Source organism: Atta cephalotes (assembly GCF_000143395.1).
Source record: "Atta cephalotes unplaced genomic scaffold scaffold00077, whole genome shotgun sequence".
NCBI lineage: Eukaryota > Metazoa > Arthropoda > Insecta > Hymenoptera > Formicidae > Atta > Atta cephalotes.
The window spans coordinates 174,828-186,029 of NW_012130141.1; the positions used below are offsets into that span (position 1 = coordinate 174,828).

At 32.0% G+C, this 11,202-nt stretch overlaps 3 protein-coding genes across 3 annotated transcripts in view; 1 reads left to right on the plus strand and 2 right to left on the minus strand.

Annotated features, from left to right (window-relative positions):
* The first annotated feature begins 2,659 nt into the window (after positions 1 to 2,659).
* LOC105624417 lies at positions 2,660 to 3,017 on the plus strand. The gene is made up of 2 exons (XM_012205783.1): positions 2,660 to 2,755; positions 2,817 to 3,017. The coding sequence occupies exons 1-2, from the start codon at positions 2,660 to 2,662 to the stop codon at positions 3,015 to 3,017; spliced, it is 297 nt and encodes a 98-aa protein (XP_012061173.1).
* A 264-nt stretch (positions 3,018 to 3,281) lies between these two features.
* On the minus strand, positions 3,282 to 4,780 carry LOC105624418 (autophagy protein 5). Its single transcript, XM_012205784.1, has 4 exons — positions 4,625 to 4,780; positions 4,299 to 4,504; positions 3,598 to 3,920; positions 3,282 to 3,394 (listed from the first exon to the last, which is right to left on the minus strand). The coding sequence occupies exons 1-4, from the start codon at positions 4,778 to 4,780 to the stop codon at positions 3,282 to 3,284; spliced, it is 798 nt and encodes a 265-aa protein (XP_012061174.1).
* A 2,778-nt stretch (positions 4,781 to 7,558) lies between these two features.
* LOC105624388 (transcriptional activator GLI3-like) overlaps positions 7,559 to 11,202 on the minus strand; it is a 4,892-nt gene continuing 1,248 nt past the window's right edge. The window contains exons 2-3 of the mRNA XM_012205754.1: positions 8,896 to 9,039; positions 7,559 to 8,807 (exon numbers count right to left, since the gene is read on the minus strand). Coding sequence (XP_012061144.1) covers positions 7,559 to 8,807; positions 8,896 to 9,039 — 1,393 coding nt within the window. The remainder of the gene's footprint in view (positions 8,808 to 8,895; positions 9,040 to 11,202) is intronic.

An 11,202-nucleotide genomic window follows, 5' to 3' on the forward strand; every position in this document is an offset into this window, starting at 1 on the left:
CATTTAGCTAATAAAAAAGTAATAAAACGTTAATGAAATGTTAATAATTTATTTCTTAATTATTCGAGAACAGAGTATAAAATATTAATGAATGTATTTTCTAATTACTAATTGCGCAGAGAATTTTTATTTGTAGTTTATTATAAAATGATACGATAACAAATCTGAACACATTGATTAGTGACTATTTTAATAAAAAACACCTTAGTATTTGTTTTATGATAAAACTTCCATGAGGAAGAATTAACGAATATAATAAACATTTTCTCGTTTTGTGTCGCTCTGTGTAAATGACTTGGTGCACCTGAGCGAATTGAGCAATCGTTATCGCGTGCAACAGCGAAAAGAATGGAAGCTGGAGCTCAGTTTCACAGATCACTACTTTAACGTCAGTAGGACAATTGATCTCTCACAATTAGCTATAATATCTCGAGGTTTTCATCATGTAATAAAGTAGAGAGTTCATAATTTTTTATAAAAGTTTTCACGATATTTTCATAAATGTCATAATTCTAAAACTAACAAATTAATTTCTTTAAATATATGAAGAAATATTGTTGTGATATAAAACATGAGTTATAAGTTATAAAATTTTACGAGCGTATTTCTGAGTAAACAGAAAGAACAAATATTTTCATAAACATAAGGCACGTGCTCAGGCACGAAAAATAATGGAAAAATAACAGAGAGTAATACATGGAAAATAAGATTAGATAGATATTTTGAACAGTTCTTGTAAACAAAAAATACTCATCTAAAAATTTTAAACAAAGTCATTTGATATTATAAATAATACTGCATTTGTATCCTTTATTTCAAAAATGAAGCATTTACGATTTAATGTTTATATGAATATTTCTTCTTTCTTATTAAGGAACACGCTTACGAAATTTTAAATCACACTTACGACTTATTAATATTCACTTATTAATATTTTATATCATATTAATATATATCAATTAGTGATATGTAATTTCATTTAGAGAAAAATTAAGAATTTCGTTTTCTTGGAAGATCCACCAAAGTATTGCAGTTATAATCACGATAATAATCACATTATCCGTTTTTATTATATCACCACATACGCGCTAAACGGACTTTGAATCAAAGAATGACTGTTGCAACGCGCCAATCAACATCAATAAATGTCACCGGGTGGTGCAACGCAATTAGGAAGGGTGCAGTGGCATGATAAAAAAAATGACTCCGTTGGAATGTAACATTCTGAGTGTATAATATTATGAAGATCAAATCGCGACGATGCCGATCTCTGCTTTCCCTCGTCACTTAACGATTTCTTCGTACCTAAGCTGCTCGACTTCTAAGCGGTTTAAGTTCTCCAATCGCTGATATTATGTATGTATCTTGAAAAGCGTTAAGAATACAATAACGAGTTGAGTAGCATTTAGATACTCCATCGTGCTCCCGGAATACCTCTCAGTCCGTTCTCCAACCGGAAATACAAAAGCTGAAAAGATTCTGGCGTTGTTCCAACATCGTCTGATGTGACTCTCCGATTCTGTTTGCGGAACAGGCAAATGGTGCAGTGGGCAGACAAAAGTTTCGGCGATTATTCTCTCAGCACATCTCATACGGATTGTTGATTTTCGTAGACAAGAACTGTGATTTGAGGTAGAAAACTGGCAATGAGAAGTGTGTCATAAAATGAGAAATCCGCATATCCCCACAGAGTCAGTATAGCGATCTTGGAACACAACACGATATTTGTCAAATACTATTATTATTCGTGAATCTTTTAGTAATCACGATACCTCACGGCTATGGTTTCTATGTCCTACATAAAGTGTTCCTTCTCTTTTCCCGATTGTAGATTAAAGATATAACTTAAACGATGCATTAGAGCTTCTTAGAGTATTAGCTCCACTTCAACAGATGTGCTCTCCACTTTATTGATATATGTGATATCGGTTTTTTGAGCTTGAAACTGACGTCATCGCGATTACGTTAAACTGAACTATGATTGAGGGTCAAGATACATAGCGTAAAAAAACCACAAAAAAGTCGATATGCAGAGATGAGGATATATGTATACAAGTCGAAAAAAGTGAAGAGATAAGAATAATCTTCAAAAGTGACATCGAAACGAGTATCACGTTTGAACAGTAATTCGGTCTAAGAGACCTTCAGGCGCATAACACTCGACTGGGAGAGATGCTCAATTTCGCGATGGTAGCTAATTATAAAGCGCACTCGTATTCCAAAAAGCCTGTCTTCATACACGTGTTCTTGATGTCGCGCGGTAAAGAAGAAAAAGGAAAGGAAGTCTCAGAGTCGTTCGCAATTCCCGCAACGGCGAGAAAATTACCGTTTGCGAAAGGCTAAACCCCATGCATATATTTTATCTTGACAAAACCTCTCTATCTTCTTTTTCCCTTCAATTCCTTTCTCTGTTGAATGTTTTGTTCTCATTGCTCTTATATTACCATAATACTAAACACCGAATTTACCTCTGTCGACTTACATATTTTTTCCTCAATTAAAACTATCTATGTTAGTAAAATATCGTAACAGATAAATATCAAATTCAAAGAATTACTGCTAACTGGATTTATAATTTACAGGTAAAGGAGGCGATGTAAACGACGTTGTAGAGAAAGTACATGTTGAATATGCGAACAAAATTATATGAAATATATAAATGACTACGTGTTATGAATCTCCAGAAGTGATCATTGTCTTGAGCAAGGAAGAGATTCATAAAAGATATCAAGATACTGCGATAATTATATTTAAAGTAAAAACAAAATCGAATAAATTTAAATAAGTTTTTAATCGAAATATTTTTTTAATTGCAGGAGCAACAAAGTAAAAAGAAAGAAATTGTGAGTTATCTTAGTTTTGGAAACAGTCGCAGAACAATGGAATATAGTAACAACGGAAATCATCCCGTTATCATACGTAAACCTGCAGAGTCTACAATTATGCAGAATACTCATTTTTCCTCGCGGACGTCGATAGAATATCACAAACTAGATGAAAGATGCGCGATAACTTAATGAGCAGAAAATTTTATAACTATTTGTTCAATAAACATAGTTTTCATTAACATTACAGTGGCGATTTAATATATCGGTAAATATATTTTTTCCTCTTTGCCCTTGTTAGGCAATAAATTGATTTTATTACAGATGGAATTTTTATGGGAAGAAATTTTTATAAAATAAATATACCATAAAACAATATAAATTATGTTAAAACAGAATAATCACAGAAAAACGATTTCATCATTGAGAGAATGAAATTCTTTGTTTCCCTAAACATTATAGTGTGACTACAATTAAATGTAGAAAGTTATCTGGATAACTCAAATGTTCCGACATCCACTGAAGCGGCGTCTCTAACGGTGGTATAATACCATGAGTACGCACTGTAACTGTAAAATAAAATCGCGTAAGTATCAATTTGATTAAACAAATGAAAGCATGTACATAATACTTACAAGAGATATATTGCAACTGTTCAGAATTGATCTGATTCTTCTTAAAATATCTGATAAAACAAAAATTTAGAGATACATTTTTTTTTAAACAGACAGTTGTGATATATCCCTTGTTAGAAAAACTTATGTAACAGTACCATTTTTTTGATCCGGAAATACTTCGTTTAATAAATGCTTCAAAGTCTTTCTTTGGCCTTCTTCATTCATTGGTTTTACGAGTCTTTGTATGTATTTATCTTCACTTGTATAACAACGGAAAGGTATATATTTAAATCCCTCTTCAGTACTGGCTTCCATAAGCCTACCATTTACAGACCAAAACTGATCAAATTTATCATTCATAATGCCATTCCATAGTTGGGTATGGTCCTTTTTTTGCATACTAGAAACAATTTGACCTCTGTGTTTCAAAACATCAGCTTCTTTTATACAAGACAGAAAATGTGCCTCTACAATTTCCCTAAAATTCCATTACAACGTTACAGTTATATCTAACTACCAAATAAGCAAACAAATCATCACATCATGCTAATATTGCATATAAATTTTTCCTGTAAGCAAAATGTTAGCACAATGATTGGCAGCAGATTATATAAACTCGACAGATTGGCAGCAGATTATATAAACTCGACAGATTGGCAGCAGATTATAAAAACTTTGGATACATAGAAAGCTTGATAAATTTTACATGCGACAAACGAACAGTACCTAGCAACAGTCTTGAAAATATTTAGTAACAGTGCAGATCCTTAATTTCTTCTGCCAATCTGTTATCAGATTATACCAGCACGTTTTGTTTAGTTGTTGCTGCAGTCTGGCTATCTGAGTTATTACGTACTTGTTTTGACAGTGCATTAGAACGTTTTCTGGAAACTTATCAAAATGGACGACAATGTTCCAAGGTAACTGAATATCATTGAAATAAATGTCTAGTAGAACACCAATTGGATAATGCCATTTTAATGGCATTCCATTAAATTCCAGCCACATCTCATGTTCTTGTTTATTATCACTTTGTATATGACGTATGAAATGTTTTCGAACCTAGAACAATATTCAATATTATAGATAAAATTATTCAATCAGTTATTCATGTATTCATAGAGCTATATGCGAATAAATAATAAAATTCTAATACAATAAAATATGCTGCAAACTTATTACCTTTTCTGTACACAGTGGAAAATAACTTAATCTAGGTACCATCAAGTAAAATGGATCTGGTCCTTGCAAGTCGCAAATTTCTTCAGAGTTGAGAGTAAAACAGACTGGGATCTTTCCGTCCCAAATTTCTCGAAGTACCTCCCGATCATTTGCCATTGAGTTAAAAATATTGCACTCAATCTAACACATTTGTAATCAAAATACGACTTGATGACAACAGTCTGGAAGTTACTATTAGGTTATGTTTTTGTCATAAAACATAAAATTGAAGAGAATATTTAACGGCTGATGGAAGAAACTCAGATGTGCGCTTGCGCATATATTTCTAATCAATAAGAACATGACACCATGTATCGTCATATTGCCGCGTTTATTTGAATTATGAGTTCTACATATTAAACTGACGATGCAAAAACCAAAAACGCTTGCGTAGCAAAATGCGATGCAGTGACCAATGAACATGTTAGGAGCTGTAAGCTTATTAGCTATCACGTCACATTTTGCAACGCTATAAACATTTCACGTCCAGTATGCAGGATATTTATTCATATGCAGGCATTATATCATAAGAAAAATTGAATTTTCCACAAGTTTTTTCTCATTTTAACGCTTTCTCTTTTGAGAAGCGATAAATTTTCTTATTGACTGTTAGAAATATATGCGCAAGAACATATCTGAGTTTCTTCTATCAACCGTTAAATATATTTTATTTACATATCTATATTTATGTTACTTACTTTTAAATGTCAATAATATAATTAAAATTATATATTTTAAAGATATTAAATAAATTTCTTTACATTACGTGTCAAATTATGTGATTACGAAATTCCTGAAACATCGCGCAATCAACACGCGACTTTCTTATGTGACTTTTATTGAAGGATCTCTACTAGATACGAATGAAGTTGCCATCTGGCGACAAATATGATAAATATATATAAAATTTTCTTGACTTCTCTTTTGATAAGCTTTTCTTTTCTATTATAATGAATAAAAAATGAAGATTGTAAACTTAGTTTTAAATATATAAGTGTTTCAAGTGATATAAAAAAATTTGAAAAATATTCTAAAAAGTTATAAAATCATATTTTAAGTTATAAAATTATATTTTATAACGAGAAAATATGAATATAATATTCGATAAAAATTCTCAACAATTTAACAATTTTTATTGGATACATTCATATTTTTTGATTATACTACAACGTATTCTATACTATAACATATTCGTTATCGATAATGTAAGAAGCTCATTTACTACTTTACAAAAGATATTTTAAAAGCTTCATCATAATATTTGCACAATTGTAATTTATAATTTCATTATTTTTAATAACAGTATAATTATATTTTTTTCTGTCATTTGGTTGATTTCAGGAAACTTCAGATTTTTATCGATAATAAAATCATATCGATAATTACCGGCAACACGTTTTAGAAATAATTTTATATATTTTAGATCAATTCAAGTTAAATAGAAAGATAATAATGACATTATGATATTGAAAGTTATGATTTCTATGTTTTTTCTTTCACTGTTTTAGGTTTTATGTTTTTTTAATTTTTATAATATATTTTAAATTAATATACTCTATATCATTTTATTCATAAAATTCTTTTTGCAAACATTTTTTATTAAGCTTAAACATAAGATTTTAATTTTATAAAATTTACAAATATCTTTATAACATTTTTGTATTTATGTTAATTACATTACAAGCAACTATAAATAATTATGCAAATAAATAATTTATCATGAAGGTAAGAGAATGAACAATACATAAATAATCTTTTTTTTTTATTTAATTCACATCGTTAAACATGTTCTGCTAGCAGAGAGAAAAGCACCTCAGACAACACTTATATTTATAAAAGACATACCGGGAAAAAATGTTACATATATTGATATATTTTACATATAGTTATAAATAATTGTATATAAAATATGTCAATTTTTTATATAATTATATAATTTTATATAATTTTATACAATTATATATAATTATGTATGAAACATTTTTCCCAGGATTTCAAAGATTTATAAAAAGACATCTAAATATTATTTTTTATAAGACATTTTTGGAGCATATAAATATTTACATTACCGATTGTAACATTTGTTGATTAAAATATATGACATATAGCCAATCTGATATAACTATAAAGATATCAATTAAAATTTGACACTCCAATGTATGTAATGTTCTCTAGGTACTTTACTCCATATTACTTTATTTATCAATTGACTCGCCACACATACATATACATACATATAAATTTCTATATACATATGATACATATGTTTTGTTTACATAGAGTACCGAAATATGATTATTGTTAAGCGTCTTATATTATAAAAACTATAACTCTTGAAATTCAATTCTAATAGATAAATTACTGGGCAAGAGCCAATTATTTCGCACTTCCGTGTGTTTCAAAAATATTTACAGTTTTATAATAAGTTCCCAGTTTCTTCACTTTCATTGATAGTTCAGTTATTTCCGATTTTAATGACCAATTTGAAAGCGGGAACATCGTTTCAAGTTTGATTGATTAAATTGATTATAAGATTGTCGAGTTGCACTTATAAGTCCAATTATACCTCTAATAGTTCGGTTAGTGCAACTATTTCTACACAACTACGGATTGAGCAAATTCTTGTCCAATCTTGAATTGTTTCTATCTTGTTTTCATTTTTCTCGTATTATCAGGTTTTGAAATATATTTGGTTTCTCAATGCGATCGAAAGTTTTCATTTCAAATGATAACATTAATTATTCTTTGTCGTTCAATTAATCATTATTTATCATTGATTGACTGCGTCTAAAATTCACATGATATTTTCATTTAATTCATATTTTGTCAATTGATAAAAATAAAATTTATTTGACAAAATATGAGATTTTTGGTATATTGACAGTTAATTGTTCGTTATTTGTTGATCGTCAAGTCCAGTGGCAAATCTTGCTCCATCTCGGTGACGTTCTCGTTTTTTACTCTGAGATCTTGGCCGCATGTGTTATTAGTATCCACGATATTGCTCCACATGTTTTCTAGTCCATACTGCAAATCTACTGAACCCAATAGATGTCGAAAGAGCGGATTTTGTGTCTTAAGAATTAAATCTGAGAGGATTTTCGTCTTCTGCAAGATGCTGTCATTGCTGTGGACACAACACTTATGTCGGCAGCAACAATCGACATTGGTATCTTTCAATTCCTCTTTAAGCGGCGTCTGTTCCATCTCCATCTTCAGATCCTCCGCGCGCTTGATTACCGAATGTCTTACTGGATCGCAATTGACTGTGTTCTCCTTCTTGCAAGGTGTACTGTTGACGATCGACTCGATATTTCTATAATCTACCGTAGTGGTCTTGGTAACACTATACTCCATGGGTTCCTCAGTTTTAATGGGCGTTGACTGCATCCCAATACGCGGCAACGAATCGGACACTCGACCTGGACTTGTATGAGGCGACGATGAAGCTACAGAGCAATCCTTGATGATAGTGCTACCAGCAGAGTACATGGGATTCACTTGAATCCTGTCTGGTATGATGTAACTTTCATCGTACATCCTGGGATAGATCTTTATATCCTGCTCGTACGGTTTCGGTGGAGTGACTTGCTCCTGTTCTTTTCGTTGTTCCTGGAGGTTGTACATATTATTCCACTCGACAAAGGTCCTCTGTTCTTCAAAGCTGTTGCTAGTCTTCGGACTGCAACCCGACATGCTACTCTCAATACTCGAGTCCTTCTTATCCGACTCGGAATGCGCACTGCTGCTCTGCTTGTCAGGCGAATTAGCATCGAATCTTTTTTCCTGAATGTTGCTATCATCAAAGCTCTTCTCCTGCACCTTGTCATTGTTGTTCACATAGTGGCGATAGGTCTTGACGTGCTTTCTTAAAGACGATGGATCGGTGTACCTCTTCGGACAACCCGGAACCTTGCAATAATATGGCTTATCTACGGAATGAGTTCTAGTATGCTTGAATCTATCTGAGGAATTCGAGTAAGCTTTGTTGCAACCCTCAACAGGACAGACGTAAGGACGTTCGCCAGTGTGAGAACGTGCATGAATTTTCAGGTTCTCTGCTCTGCTGAAACTCTTGTCGCACTGGAAGCAATGGTGCGGCTTCTCATTCGTGTGTGTTCGTACATGGACCAGCATCTTGTACCTGCACGAGAAAAATACAGGATTCATCAAGAATGCAAAAGTGATTGCTGTCTTACGCGCGCATAATATTACATCCGGAAAAATTTTACCTCGCGTTAAACCCACGCTCGCCTCTTGCGCATCCTTCCCATCCACAATAAAACAGACCCCGCGGACCAGGCGCCGCGTGCAATCTCCCAACATGTCCTGCAAGTTGCTCCAGGGACGTGAACCATCGGCCACAATCTTGCCATCTGTAAAAGAAGAATATTACAATTTAATTCTTTTAACAGAAAGAATGTAACATCAAGAAATAACTCAATAAATTTTATCCAATTTTTAATTAATTATCACTTTGCACAAATCGGAACTAATCGATCATGATATGTAAATATAGCCGTTTGATGCTCCTCTGAAGTATCGAAATATAATTTGCGTCACAAACGTGAACGTTTGTTGACTTGTCCAATTGGTACCAATTGCATCCATTTTACAATTGCCGCCGTTTGACACTAATTTATTGTAACAGACAGACTAAAGTTCGGTACTATACTATGAACGACAACGAATTCTTTCAATTAAGAGACACGGATATGTCCACAGGAGGTCGTGGATCAAGGTAATTCTAAACGATTTAATTGGCCAAACACTTAGCTCTCGTCTTCAATTATTTCACTCACAAGTAGCAGGAATTATATAAATATTAATGTAGCTTCGAAATATATAATGTTAAAGATATTCTAAATTAACCTTGCGTTACCTAATATGCTCTCAAAATAATGTATTATATAAGATGACTCTGATTACTGTGTTTTCCATTAAGATAAATAGATTGATAAATAGGTACATTAATAAAAAAAGCTATATTTAGAAACATATGATTGATAAAATAAGCAAATGTTGATAGAAAAAATAATATTCTCTGCGATGATAGCGAGTGCTCTGGCTTTCACGTGCACATAGAGTGAAACAAATTATTTCTTTGTGATAATCGAAGTTCTCCAAAACTTCGCGATAATAAGAGTTTCTCTTTACTATTTTACTAGTTTTTATTTGCGCACGATAACTGACGTAATAATGAATTCGGTGTATCATGCATATAAAAAAATTAATTGATTGTAACAAAAACTTTTTTTAAACACGTACCATACAGCAGTCAATGATTCATAGCTTTAAGTCAACATTTTCCTTCTTTTGCTCGTTATTCGAAGGCAATTGCTATCGTTCCGCCTTGTGCAGAGTCTAAATTTTATCGGGAGCGCGTAGACTTTGAATATAAACTAAGCCGATTGCAAACCTGTTTACTATTAGAGATATTGATCCTCTTTTCTCCGGGGTAAGCTGTCCCCAGAGAGAGAAAGAGAGAAAGAGCATCGGATAGATCTGAATTCTGCGAAAACACGTAAGGAAGAAAACGAGTCCGCGAGTCGAGCTCTTAATCTCGGACGTTCTAAAACGGTAAATGCATTTGTCAAGATGAATTACAAATTTTCTTTGAGTATCCTCAAGCAATAAAGACCTCCACGATATCAGCCGAGATAACTGGCTGTAACTGGTATGTAACTAGTAACGTGTAAGCACGCTTATGGACATGTACATATATTGAGAAAGATTAGCCATTTAAGAAGAACACAATGTCTACGACAAAATGCAAAATGAAACAAGATAACGACATTTGATCATCTCGATTATATTATTTGTAGCAAATCTTTAATTATAAAAACGCGATGAACGTGTAGTGCATTACTTTGTTCACTTTATAATAGATTTATCAGATAAAGTCATGTGTCGTTAGAAAAGCATACGTTAAACAATGTTAAAGTACAAAGGTGAGAAAGAGATAAGATAACAGGTAGGAAAAATGCGGGCGCGGATTAAGATAAAATAATTGATTTGGATAAATTTGAACAGAAGGAAAGGATAGATAAATAGAAAACTTGATAGAATTACATTACGTATTTTGCGATAAGACAAGACGACGTCAATCAGAATTCGAGTGTACCGATATAAGAAATCTGTGTTGCATTTAGATAACGCAATTTCATATATCTTGAGAAACAGGAGTGGGAATCTATCTGTACCACACGTTCTAAATTGTAAACAAATGCTAAACTAATACTGAGTTTTATACATATGATTTAAATAATTTAACTGAAAGCAGAAATATTGACTTTTGTGGTGTCATTTAATGATACTGCATTTTTTCAATAACGTGCATTATTTTTCTTACTCTTATCTTAATTGATCTTTTATCAACAATAATATTGAACGCAATGCACTCATCAAACTTCAATACTCGGAGTCAATCAGCGATCTGTGACTTCTCGGAGATATTTAAGAATATATAGTTCTTATCTACATAAATATGTATTTGATATATATATATATATATATATATATATATATATTAATTATAT